Source organism: Diabrotica virgifera, chromosome 4, assembly GCF_917563875.1.
Source record: "Diabrotica virgifera virgifera chromosome 4, PGI_DIABVI_V3a".
Classification (NCBI taxonomy): domain Eukaryota; kingdom Metazoa; phylum Arthropoda; class Insecta; order Coleoptera; family Chrysomelidae; genus Diabrotica; species Diabrotica virgifera.
Window position 1 is genome coordinate 256,635,973 of NC_065446.1, and position 19,709 is coordinate 256,655,681.

At 35.4% G+C, this 19,709-nt stretch overlaps 1 protein-coding gene across 1 annotated transcript; it reads right to left on the minus strand.

Annotated features, from left to right (window-relative positions):
* Window positions 1–1,017: 1,017 nt before the first annotated feature.
* Window positions 1,018–7,037, minus strand: LOC126884126 (uncharacterized). The gene is made up of 2 exons (XM_050649972.1): window positions 6,118–7,037; window positions 1,018–1,275 (listed from the first exon to the last, which is right to left on the minus strand). Exons 1-2 carry the CDS (start codon window positions 6,967–6,969, stop codon window positions 1,018–1,020), a joined length of 1,110 nt encoding a protein of 369 aa, XP_050505929.1. The 5' UTR covers window positions 6,970–7,037.
* Window positions 7,038–19,709: the final 12,672 nt, after the last annotated feature.

Here is a 19,709-nt window from a genome sequence, read left to right on the forward strand (position 1 = left end):
GGTTTAGAATTAATAAGATGTCACTTAATATTAGCAAATGTTCAGTTGTCACATTTACTCGTAAATTAAATTTCATCATTGAAGATTATCATATAGATGGTGTAGTTATAGACAGGAAAAATGAATTTAGGGATCTGGGGGTCAATTTTGAGTCAAACATGAGCTTTCATAAACATCTTTATAGTATTGTAAATAAGGCATATAAAATATTAGGTTTTATTATACGTAATTCTAGGGACTTTGATATTGACACAATTATAAGGCTGTACAATGCCATTGTAAGACCAAATCTAGAATATGCGTCAGTCATATGGTCCCCAACAACAGCTTTTAAAACGAATTTAATTGAAAAGGTTCAAAAGCGTTTTTTAAGATATCTTTATTTCAGAAAATATAGAGTGTACCCTTATATGATCTCATATTATTGAATGCTAAGGTATTTCAAAGTCGAAAGACTCTCTGCTAGAAGGGATCGGCAGTCTGTGATGTTCATATATAATATTGTAAATAATTTTAAGTATAAAAGCTGTGAAGTGGTTAATTTTGTACATTTTAAGATACCAAAGATTAGGCTGAGAATTATAGATAGGAAACCTTTTTTTGTATGGAACAGTTTATCTCCTATCAATAATATGCTCAGAGTTTGTAATGAATTTTTAGACCAACATCCAGAACTGGATTTTTTCGATGCAAGTTGTAAAGATATTCAGAAACTTCTGGTGGGCTGGGATAATTTTCAGATGCAATTACAAGTTATATAACATATAGATCTATATCATATATGTGTATATATATATATATATATATATATATATATATATATATATATATGTATTTTCTTTTGTTATTGTTAGTCTGTTGTTTTGTTTGTTAGTTTGTAAGTTGCCATCACCTGTGATTACCATTGTAACATTTTTTTGTTGATTACTGGTGTTTGTGATGTGTACCAATAAATAAATAAATAAATAAATTTTGATATCAAAAAATTTATTATAAAACATTTCTTAAAGTACCCAGTTACAAAGAGGATATCTTAAATTGCAGGATAATGATCAAGTAAGTCGACAGATTAGAGAAAAATACTGGTAGCAATCTCTGGTTGATATCAAAGAATCCTGCAGCAGAAAACTTGGGTCTTAGCTGATTTGCCAAATTGGCCAAAGTGGCAGCTTGTTCATCGCCTGTTGTAGCTTGGATGTATATACACGTTTGGATGAATTCCGTAGATTTTTTCTCCACTTGGTCACAGGACATTATTACAATGATGGAAAGTACCTACAAAAAATAGAATATTTGAATGGTTTCATACCGTTAATAATATTAATAAGACATTATTTGTAGCAAATTAAATTGTCTACAATTTTATTACTATTACTTTTTATCGTAAAATGGGAAATAAAAATGTTATAAACAAAAATAACTAAAAATTAACTAACAAATTTTCTTCTGGGCGATATTACAATAATATTAATATTTATTACAATTAATATTTTTTGGTCATTTTACAATAAAATGACAGAATAATTTTGGAGACAGAGGTAGAAGTTACCGGTGAATATGTAAAGATTGTGAGGGATATATACAGGGTTGCGAAAAAGTTGCTCTGGCAGCACGTTATTTTCTCGGAAACCGCTAAAATGATTTTTATGGATTTTGGTGGGTAAGGCTCATTTAATGCGGCCGATATCATAGTGGTAATTACATTAAACAGATGAAATAGAGAATGTGGAAAAATCCCCTTACGAACAATTCACACATCCACCATTTCGGGCTGGGAAAAATTTTTTGAATAGAATCAAAGATCCAAACACCAGTTCTTAGAAATGTGTTTCGCCCTCTTCAACCCCTCTGGGCTCATCGGTAAAGATGGGAGGTTGAATATCTTTAGACACATTCCAATCAAAAAACAACATTCGAAACCTATACATAGAAGGTGCGTAAATCTACGGCAAATCCAACAATGACAGTCTCAAGTTTTAATTCCCTAATTACTTAAAGTAAGTAAAATATATGTTTAAAACATAAGATGTAGATCTTTGAAACACACTCAGTGATCAAAAGATCCAAGGTTAATGGTTTAACGACCACTCGTACGAAATCAAACAGATGAAATAGAGAATGTGGAAAAATCCCCTTACGAACAATTCACACATCCACCATTTCGGGCTGGGAAAAATTTTTTGAATAGAATCAAAGATCCAAACACCAGTTCTTAGAAATGTGTTTCGCCCTCTTCAGAACTGGTGTTTGGATCTTTGATTCTATTCAAAAAATTTTTCCCAGCCCGAAATGGTGGATGTGTGAATTGTTCGTAAGGGGATTTTTCCACATTCTCTATTTCATCTGTTTGATTTCGTACGAGTGGTCGTTAAACCATTAACCTTGGATCTTTTGATCACTGAGTGTGTTTCAAAGATCTACATCTTATGTTTTAAACATATATTTTACTTACTTTAAGTAATTAGGGAATTAAAACTTGAGACTGTCATTGTTGGATTTGCCGTAGATTTACGCACCTTCTATGTCTAGGTTTCGAATGTTGTTTTTTGATTGGAATGTGTCTAAAGATATTCAACCTCCCATCTTTACCGATGAGCCCAGAGGGGTTGAAGAGGGCGAAACACATTTCTAAGAACTGGTGTTTGGATCTTTGATTCTATTCAAAAAATTTTCCCAGCCCGAAATGGTGGATGTGTGAATTGTTCGTAAGGGGATTTTTCCACATTCTCTATTTCATCTGTTTGATTTCGTACGAGTGGTCGTTAAACCATTAACCTTGGATCTTTTGATCACTGAGTGTGTTTCAAAGATCTACATCTTAGGTAATTACATTGTTGTCAAATCGTCCGTTTTTCTGGAAATCTACTTAACTTTCTTATTTCAAATACAATACCCTATATATTTTTAAGCTTTGGAATCCTTAAGGGATACTGATTAATTTCATATGATATTCCCTATACCCAATTGCCATAATTTCGGAGTTATTGCTACATTTATACAAAAAATTTTTAAACAATTTATAAAAATCAATTTTTTCGTCCCGGGTAGATATTATTTTAGTGTAGATCATTGGGAACATAAAAAGGTCTTTTGTAATTTTTCTCTAAAGCACGTTGACTAAAAGCGTTATTATTATAATACCCGTGGTGATTTCAATGTTTAATGTCCAACTAAATTATTCTTTATATGCGAAAAATTTGAATGAACTTTGAATTAATTACTATTCAAATATAAGTATATTTACCAGTAACAGTAGTAACGTAATTTTGGTAACCATAGTTTTACTTAGGTTGATATTTGTCAACTTGGCAGTGTCTAAGTCGTTATTTAAATTTAATGCCCTAATGCCCTAGGGGCGTTCAAAATAACGCCCTAGTGCGTTATATCGTACTTAACAGACTTCGAAATAATGTCATTATTTGTCAAATAATGTACCAGTCGGATATTAACTATATTAAATAAATGTGAATAGTTCCTTTGCGCAATCTTTGGTTTTTTAGGGAATTTCTTTTGTGTGTGTTTATTCGCATAAAACTTTTATAGTATGATGCCATTCATATACCACTTATCGAATAAAATTTGTTCTGTCCTTGTTTTAAAAAAATATAAAATACGCCGAGACACCTCAATTGTTGTATAGAAATGTGCGCTTTTTAATATATAAACGTATAAACGTATAGGGTGATTCACGCAAGGATCGCAAGGTATTCTGTAAGAGTAAGGTACATCTTTAATCGGACAACCTGTATATTTTGATATTCTTAAAACTCCTTAACAACCCGGAAGAAGAACATCCTAGATGAAGAATCTAAGAACCTTTTTTAACAGAACACTTGCAGCAGCATTTCCGAACTGCTTCAGGTAAGATAAAGATTGACATGATGATCGCCAACATTCGTCAGGAATAGGCACATCCAGAAGAAGTATGTTTTGGCGAAACTTTTGCATAATTCTATAATGCTTGCTCGTGGAAAGCTACAGGACCCATAATTCTTTTTTGATAAAGGACCCCGCACAAACCATATGGTAAATAGGTCTCAGTGGATTTCGTTCATACTTTGGGAAAATACTCTTTGAAGCATCCTGATAAAAAGTTCTCATGGGCACAACTCAATCGTATGAAGGATTTTCAAGATATAGAGGCCCAAACTCGGAAAATTATAAGATCTACGGGGTATTCCGATTCCGTGAGTTACTGGTTATTTGGCAACATGTTGAAGTTTGGATCAAGGAAAAGTAATAGTAGTCTAGGATTTTTTCCTGGCTATCCAATGGCGACCTTTACTTTGACCTTGACCTTCAACGGACGTCATCTTCTGGAGTTTCGAGGGTTTTCGGCATTCAATTGATATAAACAGATTACTCATGGGTTTTTGGGATTGCAAAACACGAATATGCAAAACACATTGGAGTTTCGAGTGTCTTTGGTACTACATTGATGCAAACGGATTACTCACAGGCTTTTGGGGCTGCTGAACGTGAATTCGATATCATATCCGATCAACGGAGCACCTGGTGCCTAAGGCAGGTCTTCTTCTGGAGTTTCGACAGGTTTCGGTATTAAATTGATGCAGATGGGTATTACTCATTAGTTTTTGGGGCTGAAAACACAAATACGCCATCAGAACAGACACTGGGGTACCTGGGGCACGTCATCTTCTGGGGTTTCGAGAGTTTTTGGTACTAAATTGGTGCAAGCGGATTACTCTTCTGTTTTTGGGATTGCTGAACACGAATATGACTTAAATAAAAGACTCTGGAGTATCTAGTGGCCACGATGAATACCACTATCAAAATAGAATGTAGTAAATCAATATTAAAATAAATGAAAGAAAAACATTGTCAGATATAAATTGAGTTAATAAATTTTTTTAATAATTAAAACAATAATTGAGTACTTAGAGTTACTCACTTAGTGAGTACATACACAAAAGAGTAATCCAAAAGAGCAACCCCAAAAAAAAAAATTTGATTCCTCGGAAACTCCAGAAGATAACCTGTTTTAGGCACCAGGTGCTCCTGTGTCTGTGCTGATCAAGTATTCGTGTTCAATAGCCCCAAAAACCTATAACTAATCCGCTTGCATTAATGTAGTACCAAAGACCCTCGAAACTCCAGGAGCCCCTTTCATTGACCTTGGAAATCAGGTGCTGCGGGAGTCGGTTCTGGTGACATATTCGTGTATAGCGACCTCAAAAAACCCACCAGTAATTTATTTGCATCAATTAAATGGCGAAAACCATCGAAACTCTAGAAGATGATGTCCCTTGCAGAGGTACTGGCCACCACGTCATCCGGAGGGCAATTCTGACGGCATATTCGTGTTTAGCGATTCCAAAAACCCATGAGTAATCTGTTTATATCAATTGAATGCCGAAAACCCTCGAAACTCTAGAAGATGACGTCCGTTGAAGGTCAAGGTCAAAGTAAAAGTCGCCATTGGATAGCCAGGAAAAAATCCTAGACTACTAGTACTTTTCCTTGATCCAAACTTCTACATGTTGCCAAATAACCAGTAACTCACGGAATTGGAATATCCCGTAAATCTTATAATTTCCCGAGTTTGGGCCTCTATATCTTGAAACTCCTTCATACAATTGAGTTGTGCCCCTGAGAACTTTTTATCAGGATGCTTCAAAGGGTATTTTTCCAAAGTATGAACGAAATCCACTGGGACCTATTTTCCATAAGGTTTGTGCGGGGTCATTTCCTGAAATCTGTTTTTGGACCTGGATTTTTAGGGTTAAATTCTATAGTCAAGACATACAATAGAGTTAAGTATTTTCTTCTTAAGGATAATTTTTGCCCTCCAGCTTCATGCAGTAGACAAATCCGCAGAACTGGTGAAATATGCTCCAAGAGAAACTCTAACGGTTTAACTTCGTTGAAACAACGAAGAAATAATGCAAACACTGTTATAAGGCGAACAGTGAAGATCAATAGCACGAATGGAAAGAACAAAATTAATAATATGGATACCTTTTCATACCAGTGGAGTATGGGCCGGTTGAGCCTGGTAAATTTATTTTTGGCAGTTTGCTACTGCGCATTTCGCCTCCTCGACATGCGCAGTATCAAATAATATAAGTTTAAACTTTTCATTGTAATTATACTTACTATAAATGAGACAGAGTGTAGGGAATACCATAACATGTCAAAGAATAACATATCCGCGTGTACCATCAAAATTAAATTGACATACTGACATACAATCACAAACGACGTAACTAGTAGAGCCAAGATAAGAAATCCAGCTCCTTCGTTTAAACAGTTGACAGTTTTGTGAACGATTGCCACTACATTTATAATTTCCTTCATACTTTTTTGCCGCACACATATATCTCCACTATGGATTTTTTTGACAGTATTGTTGATATATTTATATCTAGAAGAAAGTATGTTGCAAGTTTCACACCAAACTACAACGAGATAGGAAAACTGTGAAATTGACAGAAGCCAAAAAGCTGTTGCTAGTGAATTCATGCAGGTTTCATAATCTTGGAATCCACCAAAGCTAAGAATTGCACAGTTTGGATAAAAAACGATTGCCAACATACAAATAATTTTCAGTAAAAGTAAAGGTATATTTCTATCCGTTGAAAATTCATCCAAATTCGTCATGTTTTGGTAAAAGTAGTTCCAGCTGTTTCTCTTACACCATTTTCCGTAATAACTGCAATAGAAGTGATGAATCAAAAGTATCGTTAAGTTGCAGAAAAATATTAAGCTATCGGTAAGATTTAAATAGGATGCAGCCCTTGTAAATTGAGAAAACGTACTCATCACTGCCGAAAGAGAAATCACTAATGAAATAGCGAAATAGCATATTTTGGCAAACAAATTTCCTTCTATGGGAAACGGCCCCCAATATTTTCCAACTTTCACGATAAATTTAAAAATTTGTACATCACTTTTCATTACACGGAACACTTCAAACATATTGGCCAGACTGACCACAAGATATGACATAGCCAACTGCTGTATCTGGTGTTTAATTAGCTATATTAAATAAACGTAAAAAATAATCCCTGTGGACAACCTTTGGTTCTTCTGGGAGTATGCTTCGTGTTTATTTATTCGAATTTCCACAGGGTGGAAACCACATCGAATAAAGTTATTTCGAAAGTCTAAGTTTTCACTCTAATTCACCAGAATTAAAACAATGGGAACCTTCTCAGGTTACACCTCCGAGGCTTCTACAATTTGCAAGCCATACGGATGCCGAGACTAAGGAAGATGAGAGAATTTTACAATATATAATTCACGTCCCATCTGCTCAGCGCGGTAAAGTTCCAACGAGAACAGTTCCCTTTGTACTCCAAACAGAGTAAAGTAAATCAAAAATGAATAACCATTTTCAATGTCGTTGCAACACGAAACTACAGCCGCGCGATATTCTAGTCCAATCAGAGAGTGCCGCAAGCACCTCTACCGGTTTCGAGACTTATTAGTCTCTCATCAGGAGGCACAGAACGAAATGGCATAGATGCCCTAGCGGCAAATGCTATCAAAAGTCTAAGTTTTCACTCTAATGGCATATAAAGCAACATAATGCTACTCTACATCCCACCAGAATGAAAACAACGCTGAGCAGATGGGACGTGAATTATATATTGTAAAATTCCCTCATCTTCCTTAGTCTCGACATCCGTATGGCTTGCAAATTGTAGAAGCCTCGGAAGTGTAACCAGAGAAGGTTCCCATTGTTTTCATTCTGGTGGGATGTAGAGTAGCATTATGTTGCTTTATGTGCCATTAGAGTGAAAACTTAGACTTTTGATAGCAGTTGCCGCTAGGGCATCTATGCCATTTCGTTCATTGCGATCCGTGACTTCACGCCGGGGTTTGTTTTGGTTGGATCAGGGAGAGCAACATATGTGCCTCCTGATGAGAGACTAATAAGTTTCGAAACCGGTAGAGGTGCTTGCGGCACTCTCTGATTGGACCAGAATATCGCGCGGCTGTAGTTTCGAGTTGCAACGACATTGAAAATGGTTATTCATTTTTAAAGTTATTTCGGTTTACTCCATTAAAATGTTACATTTTTTAAGCCGTACCTTGCATTTGTTAGAGGAGTCAATTTTATTTCTTTAATGTGTAGGGGGATCAGTAGAAGCTTAGTTTCAAATTTTTGGGGGCCCACCCTTGTCCCCCGGCCGCCATCTTGGAAATTGTGTGCAAAGGAGTTTCGCGCTATATCTCGTAAACTACGAACCCTACGGAAAATCTAATTCAACGTAAAATGTAGCAAATTAAATTTTCTTCAATTTTATTTCTATTACTTTTTATCGTCAAGTAACCAGCAAAAAAGATATAAACAAAAATTTGTAAACAATTTTTAACAAGATTCCATTTGGAGGTTATAACTTTTTTTCAGTTCATTTTAAAATAAAATACCATTATAGCAATTTTGTAGAGGGGTTTTCAGCGAACAATTTACACTATAAATTTGTTTAATTCTATTTATTTATAGACCAGATTCTCGAATGCTCATAGGGATATAATAAAAACAAAAGTTAGGCTTACTTTTCTATCTATATATATTTTTTATTCATACAATTTATTATGATTTTAACATTCCTATGCTATTATTCTAATCTTTTAAAGATATCTTCCAGAACCTGATTGAAAAGTTTCGGTGATATTGTGTCACCCTGTCTTACGCCTCTATTTATTTGAATTGATTGTGTTCCTTCGTATACTTTAATTGTTGTTGTGGCATCTTTATATATATTTGCTATTAGGTCTGTATATCTGTGGTCAATTCTGCTGTTAATCAAAGAACTTTTCACTGCCCAATGTTCGACACTGTCAAAAGCCTTTTCGAAATCTATGAACGCTACATATAGAGGGATGTTGTATTCATTTGCTCGTTCTATAAGGATTTTCATACTTAATAAATGATCACTTGTGCTAAATCCCTTTCTAAAACCAGCTTGTTCTTTTGATTGGTATCCGTCGAATTTTGTCGTCAATCTGTTGGTTAAAATTTTTGTTAGGAGTTTATACATTACATTGAGGAGTGTTATAGGACGGTAGTTTTTTATATCTGCTTTGTCCCCTTTCTTGTGTAAGATAATGGTTACGGACTCCTTCCAGTTGTTTGGGATTCTTTTTTCTTTTAATATTTTGTTAAAAAGGGAATAGAGATTATCAATTACCACTTTTCCACCATATTTCAGCATCTCTGTAGTTATTCCATCTTTTCCAGGCGATTTGTTGTTTTTCATTTCTTTCAATGCCTTCTTTGTTTCTGATTTGCTTATTTCTGGCTGTAATTCTGAACTGACATTTTTTATTTTCGACTTAATTTGGGTTTTTATTTCTTCTGATGGTTCCTTTTTTGTTTTATATAACTCTGCGTAGAAATGTTGGATTATATTTATGATGTCGTCTTTAATGTTTGTTTCTACTCCGTTTACGTCTTTTATTTTGTTTATTTCAAATCTGCCGAGTTTCGGTCTTAAGCATTTCATATTCTTGTTGTTCTGTATTACTTCTTCTATTTTTATTTCTTGTTCTTTTCTCTTAGTTTCTTTTATCATTTTGCTTATTGTCTTATTGATTTCTACATATTCTATAGATTTCCTTTTGCCTTCTTCGACAAGCTTTCTTCTTTTATCCATAAGCTTCTTTGTTTCTTCTGATACATAGTTGTCCTTTTTAACATCCTTTTTTGCTATTTCTTTTCCTGATGTAACCATCGTTGCTGTAAGTATGTTGTTTATTTCGTCTATATCTTTATCATCACTGTCTAATTTTTCGGTGAATTGTTCTTTTAACAGGTCTTTGTATTTCTCTTTATATTGCCCTAGTTTGTTTCTATCTACTATATCCGAGTTTCTTATTATTTTTCTTTTCATCTCATAGTTACCGTCGATATTAATTTTTGCTCTGACCATCCTGTGATCGCTACCTGTTGTGAATTTGTTAAGAACTGTTACATCTTTAATGATATATCGTTCCGTGGACAGTATGTAGTCGATCTCATTTTTTGTGGACCCATTAGGGCTGATCCATGTCCATTTTCTTTGGGACTTTTTTTTGTAGAAGGAGTTCATTGCGTATAGACGCTTTTCTTCTAGGTAGTACATCAAAGTAGCACCTCTATCATTTCTCTGGCCGTATCCGAAATTTCCTATTTTAGTTTCTTCTTTGTTTAGTTTCTTACCCAGTTTAGCATTGAAATCTCCTATTACTAGTGTGAGACGATTTTTATGTTCTTCCATAGCCTTTGAAATATCTTCATAAAATAGTTCGATATCTTCGTCATCATAAGCTGTCGTGGGGGCATATACCTGGATAATTTTAATTGTTGTTCTTCTTATTTTGAGTATGACATAGGCGACACGATCTGATATACCTTTGATTATTTGAACATGCTTACTTATGGTTTTATTTATTATAAATCCTACTCCAAAATTACTATTCTTTTCATTTCCTTTATAATACAGTAGATTCCAGGAGTTTAGCTGTATTCGGTTTTCTTCTTTCCTTCGAGTTTCCGATAGGCCTATGATATCCCATTTTATATTTTTTAGTTCTTCCTCCAGTTCATGTACTTTTTCATCTGTGGACATTGATTTAATATTGTATGTCTCTATTGACAGATTGATAGATTTTCTTGGTTTCTGTTGTGTTCGACTTAGTGGGTTTTTGTTTTTATCCATCAAGAGCGAATTATTGCCTCCCCCAGAATCCGTGAGGCAGACCTTTGAGGTGTGGGATTCAGAAATTTCCTTACCCACCTGGGGACCATTTCCGTTTGTTTTATTATTCGCCATGATAAAAAGAGGGGGGTAATGGCAGTTAAAACACCACGCTTGCCATGCGGGTTGGTGAGTTCTTATTCAGCCGCCCACTCTGGGTCAGACGCTGTTTGTAGCCGCTCACTCTGAGACAGACGCTACTGGTTTGTGAGATTATACTATCCCTAAAATCAAGGGTTGCCAGCTCCGCCATCTTCGCCGTACCGGAAGTATTCTTCGTCGCCTTGGATGCCGTTCTGGACTTCATCCGTGACCCTGGAGAAGGGACCCTTAGCAGGTGCTAGCTTCCCGGGTCAGGAAGCTCCTAAACGTGGACGTTTACAAAAGCAAACATGGACAAGATCATAAAGACGCAAAGAGCAATGGAAAGGCAAATGTTGCACATAAAACTATTGGATAAAAAGAGAAACGAGTGGATAAGAGAGAAAACCAAAGTTAGGGATGTTAGACAAGAAGTTGCAAAGTTGAAATGGAGATTTGCCGGACACACTATAAGACAAAAGGAAGACCGATGGAACAAAATTCTCATAAATTGGAGACCGTGGCAAAATAAACGAAGCAGAGGAAGACCACAAATGAGATGGGCAGATGATGTCAAGAAGCACGTTGGTTCTAGGTGGATAACTGTAGCGACAGACAGAGAAGAATGGAAAAGGATTGGGGAGGCCTATGTCCAAAGATGGACCGAAGAAGGCTAATTAGATAGATAGAGATGCTATTATTAATCTGTTTTTGACCTTTCTCCCCACTATAAAATTTATAACCCGAAGCATACATAGAAACGGCCGAAGAAGTTGTTTGAGGACAAATTCTCCGGTTCAGAAGAAGAATGACGCAACCGCATATTGCAAAATTCTTAAGAAGAGCAAAAAACGAATTTTTGTTATTAAAATCATAAAGTATGATCAAAATTAGCCATTTACCACAACGTGGTCAGGATCTCGAGATATAAGCGTTTTTTGGGATGTGCCGCTTGTTTATGAAGTAACATAACTTTTTTCCTATTGTATATTTTGACTTAAAATTTTCCAAAAACTTCTTCATGAATAATAATATTTTATTGTTATGTTGGTTCTTCTTCCTTCTTGTATGTAGGCTTTAAAGCCTGTTTCTTCTTCAATATTATCCTCCTAAATTGTTTAGGTTATCGCACCACCTTTTTCTTGGTCTGCCAATACTTCTTCGTCCATTTGGTGACTTATCTCGTGCTATTCGTACTATCCTATCCTCTGCCATTCTACTAATGTGTTCGTTCCACTCCTGTTTCCGTTTTGTCACCCATCCATTTATGTCTTCTATATTGCATGATCTTCTTATGTTTTCGCTCCTCTCCCTATCCAACAGACTTTTCCCTGATATTCGTCGGAGTATTTTCATCTCTGTTGTTTCTAGTAGTCGTCTCGTTTTAGATGTGTCAGGCCTTGTCTCCGCCGTGTATGTTAATATAGGTCTAATTGCTGCTTTATAGATTCTTGCTTTTGTGTCTTGTCTTAAGTGTTTGTTCTTCCAGATTGTGTCATTAAGAGATCCCGCCGCTGTACTTGCTTTTAAGCTTTGTTGTCGTACTTCCTCTTCAACATCTCCGTAACTGGTTATATCAATTCCCAGATATCTAAACCTTGCTTCCTGCTTTATTATTTTCCCATCAATTTCGATTTTACATCGTAGTGGGTATTTAGATGTTGTCATACATTTGGTTTTTTCTGCTGATATTATCATATTGTATTTCTTGGCTGTTGTATTAAAGATGTGTGTTAATCTTTGGAGATCGTCTTCTGTCTCGGCGATTAATGCGGCGTCGTCTGCATAACACAATACTTTGATTTCTTTATTCCCCATTCTGTAACCACGACCTTTACGTACTGCTTCTATTATTTCGTCCATTATTATATTAAAGAGCAGTGGGCTTAATGAGTCACCTTGTCTGACTCCACTTTGTACTGGTATAAACTGAGTTAGTTTTCCATTTATCTTTGCCTGTATTCGATTATGAAAGTAGATGTTTTCGATGGTTTGTATAATATTGATTGGTATGTTTCTTCCATACAGTAAATGTAAGACGTCTTCGACTTGGATGCGATCGAAAGCCTTTGTTAGGTCTATAAAACATAGATATGCTGGTTTATTGTACTCAATGGCCTTTTCTGTGATTTGTCTCAGTACAAATACGGCGTCTACGCAGGATCTTCCGGATCTGAATCCTTGTTGTTCATCTGATAAAGTTGTTAGTTTATTGATTTTGTTGGTTAGGACTTTTGTGGTTAGCTTAAGTGCGGTGTTTAGTAGATTTATACCTCTATAATTGTTGGGGTCTTCTTTGTCTCCTTTTTTGAACATTGGTATCATTATGCTGTTTCTCCATGCGTCTGGTATCTTGCAGTGCAATATTAGTTTTTGTATAAGTTTTGTCATCTCTAGGGTTATACTTTCTCCTCCGTATTTTTGAAGCTCGTTGGTTATTCCGTCTGGTCCTGGTGACTTCCTATTTTTGAGTGAATTTATGGCTACCCCTACTTCCTGAAAACTGATTTCAATTTCGTGACTTAATTCAGGTAGTTTATGTTGGTTAAAATTATAAACTAAAAAGTTTGTCACTCAACTTTTTTAAGTAAACATGAAACTAACGAAATATGATGACAAAATGTTTAAAAACTAACAACTCCTTTTTTAATGTGTTTAAATATTTAGGACAAATCCTATTGTTATCTACATACTTCAGAGATTAAAAAGTAAAATTTTCAAAAGGAAATATTTACAGCGACCAAAGATAGAGCGAGGTAAATTTGAAAAATCATCAAAATTTATTTTCACCATTTTTGTATAAAATTTGATTTTTAAACATATTCCACCAAATCTAGATAAAAATAAACTTCATATTCGTATTCAGCGACCTCGAAAACATAAAAATAGACCAAAATTGGTCATTCACCTTAAATTTGATTTTCGTGGTCGGCATAAAGATTGCTACCGCTCGACTAATATATTATTATAGATAGAAAAGTATTTTTTTATTGTATTCCTATGAGAATTCGAGAATCTGGTCAAGATTGGAGCACTGTTAAACCTAGATAATATATAAAATTAAACAAATTTATAGCGAAAATTTTTCATTGAAAAATCCTCTACAAAATCGCTATGATGGTATTTTATTGTGAAATGAACGGAAATAGCTATTTGTATAACAAGGGAGGAAAGTGCTACTTTTCCTCCCGAGAATGAAGTTTACTGCCCGACGCGTAGCGGAGGGCAGTACTCAGTCAAGGGAGGAAAAGGCACTTTACTCCCATGTTATACATATGGTTTTTCCACCTTCCTCAAATAACAAGTCATTTTTTCATTTTTACTTAATTTATTTATGTAACTAACCAACAAAATTTATTAGAACTAATACTAACAAGTAGGTACAATTTAACTGTCAACTGTCAAATATAAGTCAAATTATTAATGTAAACATTGGTAAATCAGAATAACAATTTACTGTTTTTTACCATTCTGCAAAATACAGAGTGTTTTTAAATAAACGTTAAAATGTATAGATACTTACGTAATAGAAAATAGATATTGTACAGGGCGTCAATAAGTTATATTTCATGAATGAAATACCATGACGTCACTTTTACTTTTCCTCCCTAGGGAGGAAAAATATTTTCCTCCCTAGGGAGGAAAAGTACAACTTTGCTCCCTACAATCAGGTCCAGAAAAGTATACTTTCGGTAGAGGTAGGTGGAAAAAAAAGTTATAACCTCCAAAAGGAAATTTTCTCATATTTTTATTTATAACATTTTTGTTGGTCACTTGACAATAAAAAGTAGTAGATATAAAATTGTATAAAATTTAATTTGCTACATTTTATGTGTAATTAAATTTTCTGTAGGATTGCTAGTTTAAAAGATACAGCGCGAAAACCCTTTGCACCCCTTTTTCCAATATGGCGGCCGGAGACAAGGGTGGCGACCCCAAAAACTTAAACTTAAGCTTCCACTGAACCCCCCTACACATAAAAAAAAATAAAATTGACTCCTCTAAGAAATGCAACCTAAATGTAACATTTTAATGGACAAGTTCTTATTTTAAAAAATTATAAAATCCGCTGAGAGACTTCAGTTTTTTATACAGTGCGCTGGAATAAGTGTTACCCCTTCCTATTAACTTATTTATTTTCAGCATATATGTATAAACAAACGCTCGGAAAGGTCGATTTTTAAAATAATCGTAGTATATTATAGCATCAATGTTTCGAATTCTTAGTTCAGAGAAATAAGGAAAAAAATCCTATTTGTGACACAACCCCCTCCAGGCCGAAACTAAATTTTTTGAGTAGTATTGACATCTATAATAATAACCTTTATGTTTCCTGTAGCCGATTTTGATGATATACATAGTTATAAACAAATTAAAATCAAAAAACGGTAAATTTTCGCTTTTTTCGTCTATTACCAAAAAGTTAGCAAAACAAATTTGAAAGTAAAAAAATCATAAACCGTATAAAAAAACTTCAATATGGCGTTCGCTGAATATGTTTATCCTTATTGGTTGCTTAAAAAATTGCAAAATAAATCATAAATTTTGAATTTTTTTTGAATATTGTAAAAATATACGTATATGTAAAAATTAACTTAGAACCTTCTTATTACACAGACTGCTGAGACTTCTGGTACTTAAATCATACCCTAAATTTTAAAGCAATTGGTTAAATAGTTTAAAAATTATTTAATTTGTTTATCCCAAATTAATTTGTGTTTGCAACAATATAAGTCAGAAAATGATGAAGTTACAGTAATACTTTGGATAGTTTATGAAAGAAGAAGACTTACACTATTAATTTAATTAAAAAAATATGACAAAAAATAATTCTAAAGATTGCAAAATTATTTTGCAAGAACATGTGAATTAAAAAAAGGGGGGCTTACTTCGTTCCTAATTATCCTAGGATAATTGTTTTTCTTTCTAAATGTGTATAAAAATTTAGTCTTTCTAAATATGAAAAAATAATTATTCTACGGGTAACGGTTAAAAAGTTATTCTAATTGTTTATAAGTAAGCAAAAAATCGACATGTTTTTGCAAAATAATTTTACACTCTTTAAATTACTTTTTGTCATTTTTTTTAATTAAGTTAATAGTACAAATGTCATTCTTTCATAAACTGTCCGAAGTGTTACTGTAACCTCATTATTTTCTGACTTATAGTGTTGCAAAAAAATGAATTTGGGATAAACAAATTAAATAACTTTTAAACTATTTAACCAATTGATTTGAAATTTAAAATATTATTTAAGCAGAAGAAGTCTCAGCAATCCGTGTAATAAGAAGGTTCTAACTTAATTTTTACATAACTTATGAACACTTATAAAATCTCAAAATGTATGACTTATTTTGCAATTTTCTAAGCAACAAATAAGAATAGACCTATTCAGCTAACGCCGTAATGAAGCAATTTATATGATTCATGAGTTTCTTATTCTCAAATTTGTTTAGAATGCTCTACTTTTTAGTAATCGATGAAAAAAGCGATGAAAAATTTACCGTTTTTTGATATTTATTTATTTATAGCTATGTATACTATCAAAATCGGCTGCAGGAAACATACTATAAGTTATTAATATAGATTTGATGTCCATACTACTCAAAAAGTTTGGTTTCGGCCTGGAGGGAGATGTGTCAAAAATCTTATTTCTCTGGACTATCTACGCGATCCCTCTTCAGGTGACAGGCATAACTTTGATTTTTTAAATGGGAAAGTACATCATGTGACACCTCATTTAAAAGATTTTGAAGAACTGATTACAAAAATATATAATACTTTAATCCTTTTTGAGAGCGTAGGCGCAAAATTTCGGTCGAATAATTTTTTAAGTGCCTTCATTTTTTTCGAATCCTGAGAATACTTTAACTATTTTTGAAAAATTTAAACGCAGAATGAAAGATTACATTATTACCGAAGGCATAAAGTCCAAAAGAAAGTCCACTACAAAAGTTTTTTTTAGAATGAGATATTAAAATTAAAATTCACATTAAATTTTCTCGTTTTTTTTCACACCTGTAACTTAATTAAAATAAACATTTAGAAGTTCTCAGGGACTTTACAGCCTCGACAGTGCTATAATTTTTCATTCTGCGTTTAAATTAAAAAAAATACTGATTAGTTTCCTCTGGATTCTATAAAAATAATTGCATTTAAAAAGCATTAGAACGGAAATTGTTCGCCTACGCTCTTAAAAAGTATTAAATTATTATACATTTTTGTAATCAGTATTTCAAAAGCTTTTAAATAATGTGTTACATAATGTACTTTCCCATTTAAAAAAATCAAAGTTATGACTGTCACCTGAAGATGGATTGTGTAAAGTTCGAGACATTGATGTTATAATCTACTATGATTAATGGGGAGGAAAATAAATAAGTTAATGGGGAGGGGTAACACTTATTCCAGTGTACTGTATAAATTGTAATGATATGCCTACCGTCCCGCATTCATCCAAGAAGACATGGCAAACCAATATGGAATAACCTGCCACACAGCACGTAACATGTCTACGAGAGTAGGGAAAAGGAGGCCACTACCCATGTTTGTCATGACACTGGATCAGGAAGACGTGGAAAAAGCAAAGCGGGTAACGAACCTGTGCCACATGAAAGTTGTGGTAGAGGACCTACACAAGGCAGCAGGACCGACGCAGTGCTTCAACTGCCAAGGGTACCATCACGCCCAGAACTCGTGTCACAAGGACCCGAGATGTGTGAAGTGCGGCGAAGAACACCACTCAAAGCAGTGCCAGAGAGCCAGAGAAGTCAAGGCAACGTGTGCCAACTGCAATGGAAGCCACCCAGCCAACTACAGAGGATGTCCTAGGTGCCCAACCTGGGGGAGGCCTCCACCACAGAGGTCACAACAGCGACCACCACCAAACCGAAGACAGCAGGCAACCGGGGTATCCTACGCACAAGCCACGCAGGGAGACCAACCAGCGCAGAACAACACACCGTCCAACCGACCAACCCTCCCAGATGAAGAGTACCTAGTCAGGATGGTCACAAACATCGTGACTAAGGTAGTCCAAGAGGTGATACTCAGCACCAGGCAGGCACAGAACTAATGGCAGAGAGGGGATACTTGAGGATAGGCTCCTGGAACCCGGGCGGCATAACCACAAATCAGAACATACTAGATGAACTCGCCAACAGATACGAGATGGACATCGTAGCAATTCAGGAAACAAAACTGACCAACAACTTCAACCTAAAGTTTCCTGGATACGACGTATATAGGAACGACCTCACTAGAAGATCAGGAGGAACGGCCATCCTCGTAAAGAAGGGTATTAGACACACCAGTTACACTACTCCACCACTGGTCAACATGGAAGCCACAACAATAGAAGTTAACATGAGGCAAGGCGCAATAAGGATTACATCAGCCTACGTAAGACCACAAGACCCTTTAATGGACGATGACCTAGATGCGTTCCTAAACATCGCCGAACCATCGATCATAATAGGAGACCTGAATGCAAGATCCCCCAACTGGAACGACAGAGCTACGAACAGGAATGGACGACTACTAAACAGATACATAGAAAACAACGAAGACACAATGGCAATGGGCCCAGAAGAACCTACCCACTACCCAGGAAACGCACTTCCAACACACATCGACTTAGTTGTAGCCAAAAACCTAGGACTGCAATCAGAATTAATCGCGCTGGACGAAGGATCAACTGACCACCACCCCATCCTATTAGAAATCGGAACATGGGAAGAGACAAACCCGCCAAAAAGAACAAAAAAGAAAATAAAGTGGACTAACTACAAAAGGTTAGTAAGTGAAGGAATAAACATAGTGCCAGTAATAAACAATCCAGAAGAAATAGAAGGAAAAGTCCTAGAGTTCGAAAATATCATCCAAGAGGCAATTAGAAACAGCACAACAGAGGAAGATGTCGAGATATTCATGGGAAGGTTCAAAGACATACCACAAGAAACACAAGAGTTGATAAGGGAAAAAAATAGAGCAAAGAAAACAGCAAAAAGAACAAGAAACAGAGTAGATAAATCCTGGGCAAATATTTTAAATAGGGAGGTCCAAACGGCCCTAAAACTCCACCGTAGCGAAAAATGGGACAACTTTGTACAAGAGATGGAAGAACAAGACTCAAACATGAGAAATGTCTGGAAGCTCCAGAAAATGTTGAGAAGCGACAGGAAACCCATCCCCCCACTACATGGAAGATACGGCATGGTATACACCATAGAAGATAAAGCAGAGGCAATGAGGACTACACTCGAAGATGAATGCAGACTGAACTTCCACCAAGATGAAGACGACGACTTCCTGGAAGAAGTCGAAGAACAAGAAGAAGGACCAGAAGACCCAGAGGACTTCATCCCCCCAACATCACCGGAAGAAATCAATGAACATATCAAAAATAGTTCACCGAGAAAAGCGCCTGGCCACGACGAAATAACCAACAGAGCCCTAAAATATTTGCCCAGAAAAGCTATAGTGTATTTCACAAATATTATAAACGCAATATTAAGATTCAAGACATTCCCAAACAGATGGAAAGAGGCCCGTGTCATCATGATTCCAAAACCTGGCAAGAATCACACATTCCCACAGAACTACAGGCCAATCAGCTTACTTCCAGCGATCAGCAAGATAGTGGAAAGAGTCATCCTCAGCAGACTGCAAGCGGAAACAACCCGACTAAATATCATCCCAGAGGCTCAATTCGGATTTAGAGCAGAGCACTCCAGCGAACTACAAGTCCTCAGGCTAACCGAGTACATAGCAGCCGGTTTCAATGATAAGCAGTACACTGGAGCAGCGTTCCTGGATGTAAGCAAGGCATTCGACAGAGTCTGGCACAAGGGGCTCCTATTCAAAATGCGGGATTACGGGTACAGCGGAGCGATGACGAGGCTAATCTCGTCGTACTTG

What these genes read in the sequence shown, in the direction of transcription:
- LOC126884126 (XM_050649972.1), bottom strand. Translation starts at nt 6,969, where the DNA reads ATGTCATATCTTGTGGTCAGTCTGGCCAATATGTTTGAAGTGTTCCGT. An exon ending in TACACTCTGTCTCATTTATA is followed by an intron (nt 1,276 to 6,117) that starts GTAAGTATAATT and finishes TATTTTTTGTAG; the next exon opens with GTACTTTCCATCATTGTAAT.